Here is a 22,902-nt window from a genome sequence, read left to right on the forward strand (position 1 = left end):
TCCTCCTTCCCCCGCATCCTTTCCAGACTCTAGTAACCACTATTCTATTCTCTGCATTTTTGAGATCAACTTTTTAGTTTCCACATGTAAATGAGAACATGCGTTACTTGTTTTTATGTGCCTGACTTATTCACTTAACATAATGTCCCCACTTCTGTCCACCTTGCCTCAAGTGATGGAATTTCTCTTTGTGGCTAAATAATATTCCATTGTATATAAATACCACATGTTCTGTATCCATTCCTCTGTTGATAGACACAAAGTTGATTCTTGTGAATAGTGCTGCAGTGAACATGTAAGTACAATATCTTTTCAACATACTGATTGCAGTTCCTTTGGATATATACCTAGTTGTTGGATTGCCATATCATATGGTAGTTCTGTTTTAGTTTTTTTGAAGAACCTCCCCACAGTCTCCATAATGGCTATACTAATGTACATTCCCAGCAGCAGTATATAAGAATTCTCCTTTCTCTGCATCTTTACCAGCATTTGTTGTATTTTTGTTTTGTTTTTACTGTTGAGTTCCACATGTATTCTGGAATTAATCTCTTTTTCGATGAAGAGTTTGAAAATATTTCCATTCTGTAGGTTGTCCCTTCACCCTTGTGTTTCCTTTGCTGTTACCCAGGATTTTTAGTTTGATATAATTCCATTTTCCAGTTTTTGTGATTTATCCTAGCATGTTGGTTGGATATGCTACATTGACTTTCATTCCAGGTGGGTGCTTTAATGTTGTGTCCATGTATCTTCTTAAGGAGTAATCAAAGTTAGCCATGTCTACAGATGTCTCTTTGGCCTTGGCCGCAGGCATTTGGGATTGCACTGCTAGCTAGGATGCATCTCTCTATGGTGGTACATGTTCATTGGAATGTCTGGGTGCAGTGCACCTGGTTGCAGGTGCAGAAACCTGTCATTTTCCACGGGTCATGTGGAGGCAAGGCCACTCCAGTGGGTCCAGTGGGCCCAGTGGGGCAGAGTGCTAGTCTGAGGGCTGCATAGGCACTGGAGCATACTAGTGGGCTCAGACCAAGTACCTGTCAGTATCCAAGGGGCCTCACAGGTGACTTTGCAGGGCCTTGTTAGGCCAGCCTGCTCTGAGGGCTTTCCAGTTGTTTCCCAGGACCAAGGGGAAAGGGCAGGATCTCTTGTATGGTTCTCAGTACCTTAACAGGCCAAGCTTCTGGTAGCAGTTTGTTGAGCTGCTTCTTGGGGCTGCAGAAGGATGGGTAGGGCTTCCCATCAGCTTCCTGGGGTGCCTCAGTGAGCCAAGCCAGTCAGAGAAGACTGCTCAGATGCTTTCCCCTGCCCACCCCAGCTTCTAGATGGGCAGGGCTACCTGTATGCTTCCCAAGACCTCTAGGCTGAGCCATTCAAGGTGGGCTCCCCAGCTACTTTCTGGGACTAAGGATGAGTGAGTGGGGCACTTAGCTGGTTCAAAAAGCAAGGTCAGCCAGGTTTCTGGGGACAGCTGCCTGGCTGCTCCACAGGACCCTGGGTAGAAAGGTTTCAAAATGTTGCTGTGCAGCAGGAGCCTAGGTAGGGGCTGGGTAAGAGCACAATGACGGGGGCTGGGCTCTTTTTCTCTAGGATAGTGCACTTGCGTGGTAAGCTAGCAACTTCCCAAACTCAGCTTCGGGCCTCTGAGGGCTACAGGCTTCTCCAAGAGCAAATGTCTCAGATGGCCATGGCATGAGTGAAGATTGCTTAGAACCTCCTGCTTATTACCCTTTCCCTGTCAAGCATAGTCCCTCATAATTTAGAGTTGGTCTAGAGAAGGAATGGTAGATGTCATGTGCTTAAAGACCATTGTATATCACTGTGCTCTGTAAGGTCTCTGCCATATCTCTGCTGTATTCTAGCACTTCACTGAAGTGTTTGAGACACTTCCTTTATTATGGAGAGAAGTGTGCCAGGCACCTCTAGCAAGCCATCTTAATTACCCATAAATCTTCTTCCTTGAATTCTAAAGCATTGCCTGTTCTGATTTTTGTCCTACCTCTCTCTTCTTTAATGTCCTCCCCACCCCCCACAGCTGCAGAACACTTACCAGATCGCAGGTAGTAAGTACTGATGTAGACAGTTGGAATTGGTTTATCAGCCCTAACAGTGATAAGCCATTATATCTGGAATTCTTTTGTCCTTTTCCTTTATGGTGGCCAGATGACTACCAAGAGCCCTGCCTATCATATCCAAGCTCAAGGCAGGAAGAAGAGGTGAGGGGTTTGTCTTCAGCCACATCCATCACCTTTTAATAGGAGAGAGAAAGTTTTCTTGAAAACCTCTTTGGACTTGTGTTTACATCTTAATGTCAAACACTAACTGCAGAGGACGTCTTAAAAGTAAATATTTAACAAGACACATGCTATCTCAAGCAAAATGAGGGTTTTGTCAAGAAGGAAGAAAAAGGTGGATTTGTATAAGCAACCCATATGTCTGGTACAGTCTCCTCTATACATTGCTTCTTTCCTGATTCTAATGCCCAGCACAGTATTTACTCTATAAAAGACACTTAATAAATATTGGATAAATGAATGAATTAGATAAAACACAAGAGTCAGAGTCAGCCACCTGGCTGCTTTTCCACAGTCCTTCATTTCAATCCTGAGACTACTACACCCAGGAGCTTTAAAGCAAGAAAGCTATGATAGGAAGCTTTCTCCTCCAACCCCACAACTTCCACTCCTTGTAAAACTCGATGCCTGATGATTAATTAGGCCTGAAGGCATTACTGTTCTGAAGACTGTCATGATGTCCCTGGAAAATCTATACTACACCATGTGTTTTTACAGGGAAACTGATATTGCTGTAGAGAAAGGATTTGGAGCAAAGTATGCTTCCTCTCCTCTTGGTCTTAAGCAGTTTGGTTTGGTCCCAAATTCTTATATCCTACTCAACAAAATAATAGTTTCTAGTGAACCCTCCACCTTTCCTTAGGAGGGACTTTGAGAATATTTGAGAATTCTGTCATCCCTCTACAGACCAGGTTTTCCTTCCAAATGGTGGACTGTCCTCCCCAAGAAAAGTTTCATTAGATGCACTTATGCTCAGTGCTTCATGTTTCCAGTAAAATTTTAGTTGTTCTTCTTGGTGGGTTTCATGGGCAGCCCTTCATCTGGCTGTAGTTGAAAACTACTCAGCAAGGACAAGCCCTCCATAAACACTAATTTCCATCTTCTGGTCCCTTTGCTGACCTGATTCTGCATTTGTTGCCCAGCTCCCTTCCCAGATGATGTCGCCACTAAAATAGGAGAGAACTGTGGAGTGCAGGATTGTCCAGAAGTAACGAAGATAAGCAGGAGACAGTGGACAGCACTTTGCTTCAGGCTCAGGCAGCTTTCATCAGAGTTTTCTGGGATTCTAGTTGATGGCTCCCACAACTGATGAAGTAATAACAGTTTATGGTTTATTCTTTATAGTAGCTTAAGAAACTATTGCAGTTGGCCTCCTTGGAAGGAGGGGAAAATGTTGGAAATTAGCAGCTATGTGACAGAATCATCATTGGACTAGAGAGAGCAGTACCCTGTTGTGGCAGTTAGCTGTCATTCTAGATTCTGGTCAACAGGGTTATTCTCCCTTTTTCATTTTCAGATTCTCCCTCCAATCTGAAGATGCCCCTCTTCCCATTCACCTTCTGCCTATCTTCTTCCTTCCCCCTTTCATATCCTCCACATCCCTCCAAAAAGAAGGCTGATCGTAAGTCTCTATGGAGAGAAGCTCTCCGAAGTGGGCATATTGCTTTATTGGCAGTAATTTGAATTGTTGGCCAGGGCATAGGAGCCACCAAAAGCAGCAGTATCCTGAAAATCCCACTCAGAAAAGCTAAACACTGTAGGAAAGAACGGAAACACTGTAGGACCTCAGGTGCATGGGGCAGAAAGATATGCAACAGGGCCAGGTCCTACCAGCCATTATATCAGATAGTATAGACTTAATGTTTTTCATGAATTTGATTCATTTGACAATTTATAAGTTTATATAAGCATTTAAAATCTATTATTTGATTTCACTTTTTTACTATTTTATGAATTTTGAATATTTTTAAAAATTCTGGTATAAAAACACTAAAATTTCATTTTGGGGTAAAAGAAATGCTGTAACAAATGTGTAAATACTACTACTGAAATTCTTCAGCCTAACTTGAAGATGAACAATGCTAGGTAGTCTACCTGTCCTCCTCTTCTGGAATCTCATGGAAGCCCCATTAAGAATGGCTTGTAGTTAGGAGTAGTGGCACAGGTCCATAATCCCAGTGACTCAGGAAGGGAAGCAGGAGGTTCAGCCTGGACAACTTAGTGAGACCCTATTTCAATATAAAAAGTAAAAAGGACTAGAGATATATCTAAGTTTTAAAATACCCCAGGTTTCAATCCCTAGTACCACCACCCCCCCCCCAAAAAAAAACAACAACAAAAAAAAAAACTGATAGGTAGCTATTTTCTTATCTCTACCACTAGATGGTACTGGTGATCAAAATCTTCAAGTGGATGCTGATCTTCTGGAGCATAGGAGCACAAATCTTGTCAGAATAGCATTAACTGTAGGCTTCCTTTGTAAGGATCCTGGGAGTGGGAGAAAGGCATTCTGTATGTATGTTTTTTCTCTCTGCAAAGAGAGAATGTAGCCATACAGGAGGCACTCAAAGCCCCAAACTCCATATAACTTACTAAGTAGGAAATAAATTAACCTAAGCAAATCCCTTCACTTTCACATCTGTGAGATTGGGAGTTGGGTGGTAACAAGAGGGGGAAAGAAATCTGGTCAGAGTCCATATTCTAGTTCTTAAAGGAAATTTAAAACTTGATTCATTAAAATGAGAGTTGTCTATTTAATAATTTTTAAAAGCACTGCTTAAAATCACCTGCAAGCTTAAAACTGTCCTCACACTTATCATTCTTGAAGATGCTATAGCTAAAATCATAATTTCTTAGTCCACTTCCCGACAAGCTTATATTCCTCACCTCCAGTGTTTTGTAGATTTAGTCTTAGTTCATAGGGTTAAAACAACATGCTCAAGGTCGCTCAAGGTCACTCAACATACATGACAAAAATCAGGAAGCGAACTCAGATTTTCCTGCTACATAATACTTCCCCATCCATTGGATGCCTAGAACTGACAGTATGATCTAAAGTGAACTTGACATAAACAATGGTATCACAACTTAGAAGGATCCAATAAGATAAAAGTTTGGACAGAGTTAAAAAGGAGTTTATTTTTAAGATGTTCTTATTTGTCCAATAATTTATTTCAGAAGGTAATATAAGAGAATGGATCTGAAATTCCTGATAATGATTGCCTTGCTCCAATGTTGTCAGACTACTAAGGCCTCCTCTCTCATCACATTCCTGTGTCTCCTCAGCTTGTTGCCTTTGAGCTCCTTTTCCAGCTGGCCATTAGGGCATATTATGGCAGAGAAGACACCTAATCTGCTTTATCTAGTGAAGTAAAACAAAGGGGAGGGGGTGATAACTCCATTTGCAGGCCCCCATACCTGTCTAATAGTTTTATAGATAATTATCAGTCTTTCTGTTTCAGAGATCTGAATATGGTGAATCATGCCCCCAGCAATTTGAGGCATTGGCCTACACCCTCCTTCCTAGCCCCGACCTCATGCTCGGTTGCTTTGTGATTCTAGAAAAATAACTGTGTGATGCCTGAGGATCTAAAGAACTTTTACCTAATGACCAATGGCTTCCATATGACATGGAGTGTGAAACTGGATGGTAAGTCATCCTTCTTGCTGTTGGGGAACATTGCCCTGGTGGAGAGGTTGGGTGGGACAGCTCCGGGCACTCACAACTTATGAGTCTTTCAATCTACACAGTTTTTCTGGGTTTTTGAGTACCACATTCAGAAGCTGTGATTTTTCTCCTAAAGCTAACAGATATCTAGTGCTTTACCTACTTCTACCCTGTTCCAGTGTCTAGCTGGTACTGGTCTCCGAGCTTAATTTAGAGGCTTCCTATAAATAGGGTTGGAATAGAATGGAAGAAAACATTAATTATTACACAAAAAACTAGAACTGCTAGCCTCACTTCAGAGCAGACTTCTCAGAGTAACCTGCAGGAAAGACCCATGGTCCCTGGGAGCAGGTGTCCCTCTCTTTCAGACTCTTCCTTTATTCATACCATTGTGAAGACTTCAGTGCTCTAACCCTCAAATCAGAACCTTACCTTCTCTTCCTGTACCACCTCAGCCTCAGTCACCATCTGCCTCAGTTTGTAGGATGTCATCTTGCTTTAAATGTGTCTAGACTAACACATTTGCATAATGGGTGTAGGGACTCTCAACTTCATACATGTCAGAGCTTGCAGCTATTGCACATTTAGATGAGGACTTAAAGAAGTTCATAAGCTAGGAAATTCTGATTTAGCTGCCGGAGTCCAGCCCATTCCTGACACAGACTTGCCAGTCCTCATCCCTGTTAGCTTTTATTGCCTCCCACTCCAGCAACATCCCCATCCCCATATTTGCTTAGATCTTAGGAAGTACCCTAAACCTCCCCATTGCTGACCCAAAGGAGGAGAGACTTCTGCTTCACAGAATTGACTTTTCTTTCCTGCCTCCACCTCCTGCCCACATATCTGAATTACCTTTTTTTGGTGACTCCTGAAGCCTTTATGACTGTCTCCCATAGCTGACCAGAGAAACAGAATTCTAATAGCTTACTAGTGAACATTTAACTTTAGTTTTTACTTCGAATTGTTTTTTCAATGGCCTAAAAGTTATCTGTCACCAGCAGTACGTTCCCTTATACCATGGCCATGGCCTTTGGGATCTGGAGCAATAGACAGGGGACAGAGACTAGATTGACTGACAGACACTCCCTGCCCACATTATGAGGGCAGGTTAGTTCCCTCACAAGCCTGCCTCAGAGAAGAGATATTACATGACTATTTTATAAATGAGTCTCTGGTCATATTGCAATATTTTCTGTAACTTGATCTTCCTAGTCCTGGTCTTTTTATCATGATTACTGTACCCATTCTTTACTGAATAGCTTACATTGTTAACAGAAAAGACAGTAAAGGCAGCTTCTCTTCTCCTCAAACAGTCCATGGTCTATACCAGCTGTTTTATTGCTTTCAACCATTCCAGTTTTTCTAGAAGTCAGATTTGTAAGTCTGTGTGCCACCTTGTGTCGAGGATTCTATACAATAGATAAGGAAAATATGCAGTCTTCCTGTTCCTTATTTATACCCTAATCACAGAAGGCTAGAACCAAGTGAGAAGGGCTGCCACTTCTCTCCATTGGGTAAGTGAAAATGATGAGAGATATTTTCCATCATGAAAATATCTTATAATAAGAGAAAAGCTTATAATAAGAGAAAAGTCCAGTATATAATCAAAAGCTGTTTCTCCTTTATAAAGTATAATTGTTTATGCAGCATATTGGTTAAACTAGGGCAAGAGAGAGTGGAAATATTTTTTAAGTCATTTACTCTTCAAATGAGGTTCCTAAGTTCATATTTTCTAGCTCTTCTTGAGTATCCCTTTCTAAACTTTTTCTGTAGCCATACCCTAATGTAGTAGGGACTGTTCATTGCCTGTGGCCCCTGATTCCATGTTTTGTTTTGTTTTGTTTTGCATGAAAGGCCGGTGCTTAGGGCCATGTGGTGACTGATCCTCTTCTTCCTACCTTTCATCAAATGCCTCAGTCGTGTGACCAATAATAGCTGGGCTTATGATGACCATTGTAACTAGGCTGTCAACTTTTTGTCATTCTTTTTAATGTCTCCATAGAGCACATCATTCCATTGGGCAGCATGACAATTAACAGCATCTCAAAACTGACTCAGCTCAACCAGTCTTCCATGTATTCACTTCCTAATGCACCAACTCTGGCAGACCTGGAGGATGATACATACGAAGGTATCTGGAGGAAATTCTGCTTTGGGTTAGAAATGAACCTGCTTGCTTCCCTTTTATAATATTGAGGACCATGGGAAGAGGTTGTGGCACTGTATTATATTCCACTAAACCAAAACCCTTCCCACTCATAGCTCCTTAGAACCATGGGAATAAGGTTAAAACAGCAGCAGCAGCAACAGCCTATACCAACAAAGAAAATTTTAATGAAGCAAATCAAGGTTGGCATCTTTGTTTTGTTTCCTCATGGTTCAGTACCAAGTACACAGTAAGCACTTAATGAGTACATGCTGAGTGAGTGAATAAATGTTATAAATTAAGCTTCACCTAGTACTTAAGTATCAGGGGGTTTCAGGGAATATGACAGTCTAAATACAGCCCCTTTCCTCTCCATTCCTACCTTTAAAGCTCTTTTTTACTTCTAAGTGTAATGGCTCATAGGGTTATTAGCTGCTAAAGCCTCAAGTTAGGGCTTCTTCTATCAGAATTATTTAGCTGCTTATAACAGATACCCAGTTACAGTAACTAAACTAAATAGTGGTTAATTTCTCTCATGAAATCTGGAACTAGGTTAAAGTTGCTGCTTGAGAATGTGAAAGTTTCCCTCTCACTTCCTGCAGCACCAGCCTTTGGTATGGTTTTCATCCTCATGGTTGAGTATTGTGGGCTCTACCTCCCAGTTCAAGTCTGTGTTTCTGACAGGAAGAGGATGGGTAAAAAAAAAAACAAAGAACAATGGCCAAAAAAAAAAAAAAAAAGCCCTTGGCAAATCTCTCCTCACTTTATCTGGAAAACAGTTTTTCTCAGAAGTCTCTCCCAATAGCCATTGGTCAGAACAGAGTCAAAAAGCCACCCATAGTCTGACAACTAGACCTGAAGAAGTCTTGGGAGATATTTTTATTTGTGCAATATTACCTCCTCAAGCAGAATTGGGGTTTACGAAAGAAAAGAAGAATGGATAGTGAGTAGACAGCTAGCGTCTAGGTCTTGGGGGTTTATTTAAGCTCTGGCAGAGGGAACTGATGTAAGGCTTTCTCCCTCCACTGGACAAACAAATGGAGAACAGTGCGACAGGAGTCCAGAGACAAAAATTGGAAAGTGATGAGTCCAAGAAAAAGCCTGTCACTCAAAACTATGGAATCCCTAGCAGTAAGAAAAGTTCACATTGGTTTAATAAGTGTATGATAGGGTTTCTCTAAAAGGCAAAGAAGTAGTTACACAGACTAGGTCTTTCCTGCCCGTGAGTCTGGAAGAAAAGGAGTACTCTGTAGAGGGGCCTCAAGATAAGTACTGAGCCAGGGGTAGGGACCATATTGCTCCTATATACTTACAGGTATAAAGACCACTTGGCCTTCTGGCACCTGCTGGGCTCATGCTTTCTGCAATAGTCTAACAACTAGATCTAAGTCTCATTAAAATGTAAACAGAAAAATACTGACTTTTCTCAGGGTACTCAGCAGACAATCAGAAGACATCAGAAGAAATGTTAGAATATACAACCAGAGAACTAAAACTGCTAGAGCACACAGATGAAAATCTAAACAAAAATAAGCACAAGAACATTTGAAATTTTTAAGACAGCCCAGAGACATCCTGTAGATAAAAAAATTACAAAGATTTTCAAACAATTGACTAAATGAAATGACGAAAATACAAATATTATTGACACCTGAGTTAGACAGAAAAATTATGTGCGATGAATATTATAGAACATAGGTAAGTAAATTTTAGAGAAGTGAATTTTAAGAAAAAAAAGTAGGAGAGTATGAGAAGTAGAAAATAAATCCAGACACCTTTCATTGCAATTATAGGTGCCAAAGAAAGAAGACATGGAAAGGCAATAAATAAATACTAACAAAAGAAAATTTCTCTGCAGATTGGAAAAACTCAACCTAATCCTAAATCAGAACAATAAAAAGCCCCAAACATCTAAGCATATCCTGATAAGGAAAAAATGACAAGCTTTTAGTCAAAAAGAATAAATTGTGGGCTGGAGTTATAGCTCAGCAGTAGAGAGCTTGCCTCACACATGTGAGGCACTGGATTTGATCCTCAGCACCAGATAAAAATAAATAAAATATTGTGTTCATCTTTTAAAAATAAAGAAAAGAAGAAGAAATTGTACAGGAGTAGTAATCAGACATCAGTGGAAATATCAGTGGGAATTAGAAGATGGTGAAAAAACATTTCTAGGTTACCAAGAGAAAAAGGAGTGAAAATCAAGAGTCCTATGTTCACAGACTAAATATACCTCTGGTTGTAAGAAGGAAGTTGTAAGGGCTCAAAATGTGTTGCATAAGAACTCTTGAGTATAGTGCAAAGAATATTCTAAAAAGTGCTATCCCATTTCAGTTTAATTCAAATGTGAGGAGAGAGGACAGTTAAAGTATTCTAGGTTAAATCCTATTCTGCCCCCTTTCCCCACCCCCCAAAAAGGATATATTTAAGTCCTAAATCTCAGTACCTTAGAATATGACCTTATTTCCAAATTGCAGACTTAATTAAAAGATGTGATCATACTGGAATAGGGTGAGCTTTATAAAAAGAAAATTTGGACACAAGCATATATTGGATGAATGCCATTTGAAGATGATGGCAGAGGTAGGGGCAATTCCTCTACAAGAAGTCCAAAAATTTCCAGGAGAGAGGTATGGAAGAGATTCTTCTCCACAGTCCTCAGAGGAATATTCTTTGGACACTTTGATTTCAGACCATAAATTTCTGTTAAGCCACTTAGGGCTATTGTAACAAAGTACCAAAATGTCAAATTAAAACAGTGGTTTCAGTGGTCCTCATAATGGATAACTGAGAGAAAAGGGAAGGGGTAACAAATGAAAGATCTTATTTTACTTTAGGAAAGAAGTACAACAACAACTTGCTGGAGAAAACAGCTTTGGTGTGCCAGTTTTCTATTCCTGTATAACGGATTGCTACAAATCTAATAGCTTAAAACTACACAAATTTATTATCAGTTTTATTTATTTATTAGAAGTTTCTATGAATCAAGAATAAAACTGCAGGTCAGCTGGGTCCTCTTAAGGAGCTGACAGCTGGCCAAGCAGAGAATGCAGCTATCTGAAGCTGAACCCTAGTGACTGAAATAATGTTGGCTGAGACTGATCTCATTGGAGGCACTGGGGTCTCTTCCAGGCTCACTGTGGTTGACTGCTTTTAGTTTCTTGCAATGTGGGACTTAAGTTCCTATTTTAATCCTGACTTTCAGCCAGGGTTCACTCCAAGCAAGTTAAGGCTGCCCTCAGATATAAGCCATATGTCCCTTTCCACATCATGGCAGCTTTTAAGCCAGCAGGAAAATTTCTTCCCAGTGTGCTGTGAACTTTCTTAATGTAGCCCAATCCAGGGAATGACTGCCCATCATATCCACAGGTCCTAAACCACCCTCAGAGGAAAGGATTATGTGAGATGTATATACCAGGAGGCAGTAATCTTGGGGATCATCTTAGAATTTTGTATATCCCATTTGGTTAGAGAAATGATGGTATATTGTTTTCAAATAAAGATAGTCATGGATCTAATTATCAAAAAACAAAGGTAATCAGGTCTCAACCTAAAATACAGACAGATGGCTCTTGGAAAAATCACATTTATTTGGGAATGAGTAATGGGGAATTCCAATGTAGGATGCAGAGGCTGTGAAAAGCCGTAAGTGCGCCCAGAGGGGCTGAGGTAAGGGCAGGCTTTTAAAGACCCAAAGGAGAAGTTTACCTGAAATAAGGTTCTTTGGTATCTGGTCATTATAGCAGTTGGTATTAGCCCATTGGTGGAGACAGCCATTGCTAGGCAGTTGTCTTATCTGAATTTCAGCAGTCTTGAATATTTTCTTGAAATAAACCTTGATAATAGAAAATAAGTGTACAGAGAGCAAAGTATATGAGTTTGAGCTGCATCTAGGATGCGAAGGAATTCCTGATGGGCTTTAGGAAGTCCTTGTGATAGTTCTATTTCTGACACACAAGCATGAGTGAGGCCCACACTCTTTCAAGACCTGCTGGCTCTATTTTGTCTGGGGTAGATAAGAATAAACTCATCATCTCAGTATTTTGAGACAGGATCTTGCTAAGTTGGCCATGTTGGCCTCAAACATGTCATCCTCCTAATGTGATTATAGAGTTGTGCCACTACGTCCCACTAAAATTTCCAGTCTAATAAGGGAAATGTTGAATGACAGGAGTTTAAAAAAGAAGAAGAAAAGAAAAGGAAGTGACTTAATAATTAAGATATATAACATTAAGATGAGAGGAATAAATCAATCATTACATAAATTTTATGGGATTGAATCTTTTTTGAAAGATAGAGACTACTAAATTGATTAAAAAAAAAAAAAAAAGCAAAAGCAAAACTTACCTGTATATTATCTTCCAGAAACATTTTTAAACTGATGAAGAGACTTCCTTTTCTGGTAATGGCAGATTATTCAGAGCAGCCTTCCTGCTGAAGACTTAAAAGCAGGAAAAATTTAACAATTGTTTTCCTAAAAGCATGAAAGAGCTAACAATATGCTAAGGTATGGTATCAGATCAACATCCAGAAGAACACAGAAATCCAGGGGAGATGATTGTGGAGTTGCTTTTGTCTAAGGTACACTGTCCTCTTCAAAGGAGGAAGAAAGGCTGCTGAAAAGCTGGGAATTTGACTCATTTATGAGCAAGGGGAATAAAATGGATTCTAGGGCCCGGAAAAGATGGGACCATGCTCTTTGTAAAGGAGTAGTGAAAACCTGAACCCTAGGAGCAAGGATGAACCAGAAGTAACTGTTACTCACATGGACTGAAGCTCGGTGTGAGTCATTTATGTGATCCAGAAAGTGTTAAATCCCAAAACTGAGCATAGTTAATCCAAGGTTATTAATCTCAGAGAATGGCAGATGCAAATAAAAATTCACTCTAGAGAAATGTCCCAAAATTGTAATAATGGTAATGATTGCACAACTTTGTAAATATACTAAAAGACCACTGAATTGTACAATTTAAATGAGTGAATGCTAAAATAGGTGAAATATATCGCAAAAAAAAAAAACTTTTTAATTTTTTTAATTTTTTAGTTGTAGATAGACACAATACTTTTATTTATTTATTTTTATGTGGTGCTGAGGATCGAACCCAGGGCCTTACACATGCGAGACAAGCGCTCTACCACTGAGCCATAACCCCAGCCCCAAAAAACCCTTTTATATAAAGGGAAAAATCCACCCTAGAGGGAGTAACATTATCCTAGGCCTCAAATTGTTTTTGTAAATAACTTTTCAAAAAAATAGTTTCTACTAAAAATATAACTAGATACAAAACCCTGCTACAAGAACCATTACAAATTACAGGTCCCATTAAGAGATCCACCAGTATTCCCAGGTATAGACCACACAACAAGATGCTAATGCATACATGGAGTTAAAACCAAACTAAAATTTAGGGGAGGAACTGAAACAGTGGTACTGCAGATTTGAGGTGGAGGGTGGGGATTCAAATGGTGACCTTATGCTCTAAGGTAATGGCAGATAATACTCTACAATCCAGAAGAACATTTAAAACAATTACCTGAAAGGTCTGGAGAATAGCCAAAATCAGGTAAAGACTGGAGTGTAAAACTACACTTAGCAGAAGGGAACCTCACTGCAGGAATTTGCTCTTTTTACAGCTTTTCACCTAAGGGCAGACTACCCCACCCCCACCCCCTGCCCCAACTTTTAGCATCATGCAGGGCTGCTAAAATTTTGGTGGAATCACCAGTCTAGACTTTTAATTTCATCCAAGCAGGAGTAACAGAGGCCAAATTTCTCTTTCCACCTGGCACAGCAGTTAAAGGAAGGCCTAGACAAAATATACAAAGTGTTTTTTAGGACATTGCCATTAGGCAACAAAGAACAGTGAGCTGTGAGCAATGGGAAACAATCATGGTGAGCCGTATAATTTCCCAAGTTTACTTCCTTGAGAGTTCCCAGTCCACAGGATAGAAAGAAGAACCCAGGCAGGGACCATTGTTCTCCCCAAGTTGAGATGACAAAGTTGTGAGCCCAGATAGATTAAGGCAGCTAGAGTTCATAGGACTGAGTAACAGAGAGCCGATTAAAGAGAGAATTCCAGAATTCTATGAGGGGTTCCCTTGAGTTTTCAGCAAAGAACTGATAGACACATGTGATGAAGAAACTGCCCAAGGCCAATGACAAAAACCGCTGAAAATAATTAGAGGGAACAATGTCTAGTCCTCATAAAGGACCAAGAAGACTAAGCAAGCTGAAATGCCTCATGATTCACAAAGCATTAAAGTACATGGAAGGGCTTGCCTTAGAAAGGGGAATAATTAGCTATAGATAAACACTACATTGATCCTGCCTGTCAAATCTAAGAGCAAAGCCCAAAGTATCTGTTTCCAAGTAACTATGTCTAAGAATAAAGCTCGAGAGTATTTATGGAAATATAAAAATCATTAGCACCCCACAATGTAAAATTAACACTTTTTGGCTCCTAATCAAAGATGATCAGGCATGCCAAAAAAAAAAAAATACAACTATAATAAGGAGGAAAGTGGGTTAATCAAAACCAACCCTAAATTGACACACATTTTAGAATTAGCATGTATAGATATTAAAAGTTATAACTTTATTCTGTATGTCTTTGAAAGTACAGATTAGAAACTGTGTATTCCAAGTTTAGCTTTTGGAGTTTAGGGTCTGAGATGAAAAATATATTGGACAAAATTAGCGGTGGCAAAAAGAAAAGATTGCAGAAGAATGGAGAACCCAGCAATAGGGACTATCCAAAGTAACAGAAAGGAAAAAAAGTTGTAAAAAGAGCATCCATGCACTGGGGAATAACAAATGGTATAGTATATGTGTGATTAGAGTCTGTGAAAGAAGGGGTTGGGGTCAGAAAATAATAATACTTGAAGATGTAATGACCCAAAGATTTGCCAATTTGATGGAATTATAAACTGATATATTCACTGAGCTCATTAGACCAGGAAAAAAGAAACATGAAATGATACCAAAAAACATCATAATTAAATTGCTCAAAATGAGGATGTATTAGTTTTTTGTTGCTGTGAATAAATTACTTGCTGAGAACAACTGAGAGGAGGAAAAGTTTATTTTGGCTCATGGTTTCATAGCTTCGGTCCATGGTTGGCATACTCCATTGCTCTGGGCCTGAAATGAAGTCGTAACATGGTGGCAAAAGAAAACGGCTCTTCTCCTGGCAGCCAGGAAGCAGAGAGAGGAGCCAGGGACAAGATACAGTCCTCAAGGGCACATCCCTAGTGACCTACTTCCTCCAGCATCACCTCGCCTAGCTATAGTTAACAGCCAGTAGTCCGTTCACATTATTAATTCATCAAATGGATTAATCAATTGATGAGGTTACAGCTCTCATCGTTTGGTCATTTCCTAAAAGCCTTTCTGAACCTTGCTACATTGGGGACCAGGCATTCAACATGAACTAGGGGAGATTCCAGAGCCAAACCATAACAAGGAATAAAAAATAAAATCTTAAAAGCAACCAGAAGAAAAAGCCAGATTACATACAAGGAGCAAAGGATATATGTCTACTTAGAAATAATTCAAGTGAGATAAAATACTCAAGAAAAAAATGTTAAAACTAGAATTCTGTACCTATTGCAAATGTCTTTCAAAAGCAAGGACCTTTTATGAAAAGCAATCTGACGATGTCCATTCTATTACAAGAAACCTACTTTGCATAAGGAAAACACCAGAACATGTGCAGTCATAATTATTTTAGAATTCATAGCAGATTGATGATAAGGTGAGTTCCTATCAATAGGAGAAATAGACTCCCACAAACCATCAAGCAGCCACTAAAGAATGAATCAGTTACTTAAAGGGTTTTCCATATGGTATTATTGTATAAAAAGCAAGATTCAGATAATGTGTATGATATCCTATTTTTACATAATAAACAGTCCCTGAAAAAAGAATAGAACAATGTCAACGTCAGGTCTTTCAATTTGTTCTGACTTTATGTGGTACCACTCCCAAGAAACTCAGGTCCTCCTGTTACCTTCCCCCAAATTCTCTGACAAAGTCTATGGGTAATGGGACAGCCCAGACAGAAGGCCTAATCCATCAATGAGATCAGGAATTTATGGAATTTTTTGGAAAATACTACTTAATAGTATGTTTGAGATGAGTTTGTTTGTTTGCAGCAAGTGAGGACCAGCCAGAGAAACCTCACTTTGACTCTCGCAATGTGATATTTGAGCTGGATTCATGCAGTGGGAATGGGAAGGTTTGCCTTGTTTACAAAAGTGGGAAGCCAGGTAAGAATCACAATGGGATGCTGTAGTCTTCTAGTCTGGGTGTGATCTTGCCTGACTACTTGTCAGCCATCACACAAAAGGCACATACCTCCCTGGCTTCTTGAAGTGCTTCTAGATTTTCTGTGTGGCAAGACTTAGAAAGCCCCTTTGGCCCTCTCTAGCACCCCCTGTAGGCTAATTTTTAGTCTTCTTTAGCCATCTTCATATGTGAATTACTACAAAACAGTCAACAGATAATAGGTGAGATAAACTAAAAGAAATAGCCCTTCTGTTTATAGACCCTTCACTGCAAGCTCATACATTTAGTAAACATACGGGAAACACATTATCTTTTTTTCATACTTCTGTATCTAGGCCAGTTAATAATAATAAAACCTGATTTATTAGACCTCAAAATTCCAGATGGGAAATCATGAGAAAGGGGGGCCAGTGGTGGATAGTGAGGCTCTGTGCCCTTGAGCATAACTGCTACCCCCTCCCCCCACCCAAAGGCAGTTGAGACCTTGAGACTGAAACTACAGAACTGGACAAGGGCAAGCCATCTTCAGTAGATGGGGGGAGAATGTACAGACACCAGGATTTACCTCTGGGGGAAGGAGAGATTATCTCCAACTTGAAGAATCTTTGCAAACAGATTTTGAGCTGCATCTTGAACTATAGTTGGAATTAGATACTGCAGGGAGTGGCAAAAACCATGTCATGGAATTGTTATTCCAAGTTGGTGCTCTACATGAACCATCTAGGGGATGTAGAGATGAAACCTGAAGGCTAACTGCTCTCTCTCATGCAGAGCTTGGAAAGCCAAGCAAAGAAATTGAGACATAACGTGGAAGACAGTGGTCTATCATTCTGGATTACTTAGACTGGAGAGATTCAAATGAAAATGTTTTATGACCATAAGCAGTTTTGAAAAAGAAAGAGACCAGATAATGTGGGCCTCTTAGAGAGATGTTATAGCTGTATAGACAACAGATGAACCAGTGAGCTAATAAGATTGAAAGGTCAGAAACAGGTGTAAGGCAGGAGCTGGTATGATAATGCCTCTGTCACCCAGAACATCAGAGACTATTATAGTAGTTTTTCACAGCATTTCTGGCTCCCAAGAAAGACCTCCAAAAAAGCCTGAGCCACTCATTTGCCTCCATCAGGAAAGCTGAGACCACAGTGTGTGCCCAGCAGATAGAAAGAGGCTGATCAAGAATTTGTAAAAACGGCCACTGGAGAATGTGACTAGGAGGTTGGAAAAGGAGAAAACGGAATTTTTACCTTATTTTATATCCTTTACTATTGAATATTTTTAAATCGTGAGTATATATTGACTAATTTATGGTTACAAGGAAATAAGTGTTTACTTACTTCCTTTGTCTACTATTTTAGCATCAGCCCAAGACACTGAGATCTGGTTTCTGGACAGAGCATTATACTGGCATTTTCTCACAGATACCTTTACTGCCTATTATCGCCTGCTTATCACCCACCTGGGCCTGCCCCAGTGGCAGTATGCCTTCACCAGTTATGGTATTAGCCCACAAGCCAAGGTAAGGACTGGGAGGGGGAACACCTGTCATCTCAGAGTATGATGTGTATCAGAAACTTCTGAGGAAATGATTATATTGCAGATTCTCAACTTCCCCATTTAAGCGGTCTGGGGTAGAACCCAGGAAACGTGTTTTTAAAGCAAGGCGTCTGATTACAGTGTTAAGTAGACAGTGTCACATAATATTGATCTAGTCAAGTGACTCCCAACATAGCTGACCCTCAGAATTACCTGGGATGTTTCCATCTTTGATTGTTACTAGGGGCTTACATCTAATTGATTGTTTTGGATTGGCAAATATATGTACTCAAAAGAGTGCAAAGTAAATCTCTTTTTCCTATTCTCCCAGTGTACTTCTACAGAGGCAGCCATGGATACCAGTTTATGTACGGTTCCAGAGATACGCATTGCATATAACACATGCAAGCATATGATTTTTGGTTCCTTTTTGCTAAATCACAAGTATAATGTACTATTCACATTGTTCTTTTCACTAAACAGTCCATCATCAGTTGAGGTAGAGCTGCCTTGTCCTAATGACTATTGAGTGTTCCGTCAAATGGATTGACTCATTTATACTACACATTTGGGCACCATTTCAAACATACAGATGACAAGTAATACTGATACAATCCCTGGTTTGAAAACACCCAGTGTGGCAAGAAGAACTATTGACTAGAATGAGCTGGTCTGGGCTCCTTGATGGTAGTTTCTCACAGCACTAAATTAGCAGGAAATTAGGGACTCATCTCTGGCACTATATTACTATGTTTATTGAGAAAGCTTCATTTTCCTCAAATATCCCATACTGACACCTTCCATCAGGTAAACATTGTGAGTTGGTTGTGATCAAAGAAAAGTCAATAAATGAGAATGCCCTTTGCCCTCAGCAGCTTAGAAAGCCAGTAAGGAAGAGAGCACTAACACATCTTCCATCAGGAAGGCTGCACCAGCCTCTTGTCATACTTCCCCTGGGGGAATGGTGCTGGTGGGGAATGCTACTTCAAGGGCAGGTGGAAGGACACTGGTCCCTAGATCAAGAAGAAAACAGCATACTCAAGGTCTTAGTTTTCATACTACATTTATTTAGAGGTTATTAGGGATGCCTCATAAAGCAGCATTGTGTCTGGCCAAGTTTTCACTTTGCATAAATAAAGATCTAATAGATTATTCAAGGCAGTTTTTCATATCTTATCTGAAATGCTTGGGACCAGACATGTGCTCAATTTGGCATTTTTTTGGATTTAGATTTGTGCATGGATTTTACCAATTGATACGAGTTTCAGATTTTGTACTCTTGTGTCCTCAGCTTTCAAACCCTATGCCCCCACTAAAGAGCACAAAGAATAGCATTGTTCCTTTGGATTGTGACCCTCTCCCCCAATTCTGCCTTCTAGCAATGGTTCAGCATGTATAAACCTATCACCTACAACACAGATCTGCTCACGGAAGAGACCGACTCCTTTGTGAACAAGTTGGATCCTAGCAAAGTGTTTAAGAGCAAGAACAAGCCCTTAATTCCAAAAAAGAAAGCGGCTGTGCAGCCTGCAGGTGGCCAGAAAGGGCCCTCGGGTCCTACTACCTCTAAACCCTCCTCTGGACCTGGAAACCCTGTCCGGAAGTGAGCACCCCCACTATCGGCTCTCCACCAGCCCCACAGCAGTGATTTCCATGCACTCATGGCCCCAACCTCAGATTTTGCATGTAACTGTAGGCATCTTCCCAAGTAACCAAAATTTCAGCCATTTTATCCACCCCCTGCCCTCCAACATTAGCCAGGGGTTGGAAGGGCATCCTGAGTTTTTATCCCCAAGAGTTCTTCACAGTGGGTTTTTCCAGTTCCTGCCTCCAAAAGCTGTGAATTTAAGTTCTTTAAGGGACCAGAGAGGTCTATTGAGCTTTCCTTTCTATCTGTACCCAACCCTCAATCTCTTAGCTAGAAAAGTCCTCCAAAAAACCCCTGGTTTTGACCCTTGAAGCATTAGAACTGCACTGTTCAAACAGTAGCAACTAGTCACATGTGGCATAAAAACTTAAATTATATGAAAAATTCATAACCTCAGCATTAGTCACATTTCAAGTATTCACATGGCTACTAGACTAAATATTGGACAGTAGAAAGATATGGAACATATTCTTTGCAGAAAGTTGTTTTATATATAATTGTTTTAAGTTGTCAGTGGATCTTTATTTATTTATATGTGGTGCTGAGGATCGAACCTAGGGCCTCACACATGCCAGGCAAGTGCTCTACCACTGAGCCACAACTCCAGCCCTGCAGAAAGTTGTTTTGGACAGCACTGCAGTAGAATATTTTCATACTCAGATTAGTTAATTTCTTTTGTTGATGATACCCAAACTTAATGGGTTGCAGTGTTTCATAAAAACTTTAGAAGATTCAATTGTATGTTCTTAATGAATACATTTCACTCTGTTCATTTTCCTTTAGTTTCTTAAAGTTTGCTTTCTATTTTGTGATGTTTACACATTTGCCAAAAATTTGAGATGTATTTCTGTACTTTAGTCTAACCCTTTAAAAGTAAAAACACCCAGGCATCATGTTGGAAAACTCTTCATAGAGTTTTAATGAAACTAGTTAATATTAACAGCAGCTTTCTACCTGCTGTGACTTGTCTAGTCCCACCCTGGTTTGTCATTGGCCATACTTAGGATGGGAAAGCCTTTATAATATGATGGAATTCCAAGATTCCTTTGCAAGTTTCCTGTAATTCAGAAATCATTTTCCCCATAGACACGTAGGAGTATTAGACCTCTAGCCAGCCCACATGTGCCTAATATTTGACACAAGATAAACCTGAATTTACCTACTATGTACATCTAATGGAATTTCTACAGCGTTGTTCAGGCTTTCAATTAAGAATGTTTTCTAACTTTGCAGCCCTGACAGTGGGCACAAGCAAACCTTCACTCCACTTCTCAGCAGGGAAATCCTATCATCCACCCAGCCTCAGGATCCTTGAGTGACTGTAGTTTTTTCCCTGAAATTCCAAAGGTTGGAAAATGTCATTGCTGAATAGTGAGAGGCAGGACCTTCTACATCTGTACACTTCAGTCCTGACTGGCTCACTCATTCTTCCCTGACTTTTCTTCCATGATTGCCTAGACTCTCTTCTTTGCAGACCTCAATCTGCTAATCAGTCCAGGGCTTTGCTCTTCCATGGCCCACCAGGGAGCTTAAAGAAGTCCCCACAATTGCTCACCTGCACTTCTGACACCACTTTGAGTATTTATGAAGTTTTAAATTTTTGTTTTGATTGCTGATTATAGTGATAGATATGAAAAAGAGGCTTTCAATCCCCCTCCATCTACTACTTCACACAGCCCCTGAGGAAAACAAGGTAAAGAGTTGGCCTTCAAGGATCATGGGTGCTTCACCACTGTTGTAATGGTTCTAAGTCTTGAAATACTAGTGTTCAAAAGTCTTTGGGAGAGCTAGAGACATGGCTCAGTGGTAGAGCACTTTCACAGCATGCACAAGGCCCTAGGCTCCATCCCCAACACTGCCCCCCCCAAAAGAAAATACACATTAACAGCATATTCAGTTGCTTTAAATATGCCAGCATGACAGCTATTCTGGCTAACTTCTAATGGAAAATGTTTAAAATAACAGCACCTCTGGCCTTTGCAGTTCCATAGCTAACCATTTATATAATTCAGCGTGGACATTCAAATGTTTTTGTGTTTTTTTAACAAGTACATGCCTGTGTCAAATTTTCCCTAATTTAAGTGTTTTACCCCTTTTAAATTAATTGTTTAGGTTATTACATTTTGAGCATTTATAAATGTGCAGCAATTCAAGGGAGGTCCAATAGCACCAGTCCAGCATTTGCTTCTTCAAGACAAGGTTAGAAAGAATATGAGAAGGCATGTCATTCTTCATTGCCACAGATGTCCTTCCTATAGTACCCAAGGAGCCCATTGGAGGACCAGTTCAGTTTTGGTCCAGTTCTAGATTCCATAAGTGAAACAACAGAAGAACCAGGAGAGCAATAGTGCCCTTCAAACCAGTGGCAATCAATGGGAGTCTTCCAAAGACTGTAGAAGGAAGGCAGTTAGGATAAAGAAAAGCTCAAGACCTGCCTCAGAAGGAAGAGTGATGAAAAAGCAGAGCTGGTTACATCATATGCAGGACTCAGTACAAAATGAAGATGTGAACCTCTTGTTCAAAAATCAGAAAAAACTACCATTAAAGGCCCTAAAATGTGCTTTTCCTTTCTTCCATGGTTTCCTACAACTTGTTATGGTGATGTTTTCTGTTTGCTCCTTAATACTGTTATAAGGAAAATTAAAATTTTTAAATTAGTATGCATTTTACCATTTTTATATTGTGCATTTTAATTACAAATATAAAAGCATTTACCCATGTAGAATCACCAAATTTACACAATTTCCTTTTCCCAAACTTATGTGTATATATATACTATGTGCATATGTATTTTAATCTTACTAGAACAGTAGAAAAATCACACAAAACTCAATCAGTATTTCCCTTCTTGATATGTGCACGTTTTAACACACTCTACCTCTAGCTTACTGATGAATACAGGACTTAAAAAAGGAAGTATGGACTGCTTTATGTTTTCCTTTTCTTCTTTATTATCTTTTTCAGCACAAGTAGTTAGCTAAAGGGAAACAACATGAGAAAGAATGTATATGATGGGGTTCCTTGGTTATTTGTGTTTCTTAGCGTACCATTGCCTTCTTTCTGTGTTTTAGCAAGTCTGGTTCAAATGGAAAGCATGACTTTGGAGCTCCCAGCACTCTGTATTCAGTTACATAAGTTTCACTGCTTTTATTCTGAGCTCTGCCACATTATGGATCCTCAAGAATCCTGTGTTCTCAGAGCATTCTAAAGGCTATCTGTGCATGAGGCACTAAGGAACAGTGGACAAACACATCCCTTGTTTTTTGTTCCATTATTGCAGCAGACTTCACTTACAGAACACAAATTCAAGGATAAGTCAGGCAAGAGCAGAAAACCAAATGTGAGGTCCTTCCAAGTGTGGGTTCTTGTGCAACTACACAGGTCACCTGCCTGTGAAGCTGGCCCAATATGGAGATTGAATTTGTTAAATGGGGAAAACACACCCGGGAGGTTTATGTTTTGAAACTAAAGCAATTAAAATGGCAATGTACACTCTAAGAAATCAACTGCCCAGGAAAAAGACACTATGCTGAAGGTACAAAA

The 22,902-nt window shown here is 39.9% G+C and overlaps 1 protein-coding gene across 3 annotated transcripts in view; it reads left to right on the plus strand.

Moving 5' to 3' along the window:
* Tpgs2 (tubulin polyglutamylase complex subunit 2) overlaps positions 1-22,023 on the plus strand; it is a 34,775-nt gene extending 12,752 nt beyond the window's left edge. Inside the window, exons 3-7 of one of the 3 annotated variants that reach the window (XM_027935732.2) lie at positions 5,637-5,724; positions 7,745-7,873; positions 16,043-16,156; positions 17,534-17,694; positions 19,091-22,023. In XM_027935732.2, the coding sequence (XP_027791533.1) occupies positions 5,637-5,724; positions 7,745-7,873; positions 16,043-16,156; positions 17,534-17,694; positions 19,091-19,318 (720 nt within the window). In that variant the 3' untranslated portion in view covers positions 19,319-22,023. The remainder of the gene's footprint in view (positions 1-5,636; positions 5,725-7,744; positions 7,874-16,042; positions 16,157-17,533; positions 17,695-19,090) is intronic. The other 2 variants (XM_027935733.2, XM_027935735.2) reach the window with 2 other exon arrangements.
* The last annotated feature ends 879 nt before the right edge of the window (positions 22,024-22,902 follow it).

This window comes from Marmota flaviventris, chromosome 16 (genome assembly GCF_047511675.1).
Source record: "Marmota flaviventris isolate mMarFla1 chromosome 16, mMarFla1.hap1, whole genome shotgun sequence".
NCBI classification, from domain to species: Eukaryota; Metazoa; Chordata; class Mammalia; order Rodentia; family Sciuridae; genus Marmota; species Marmota flaviventris.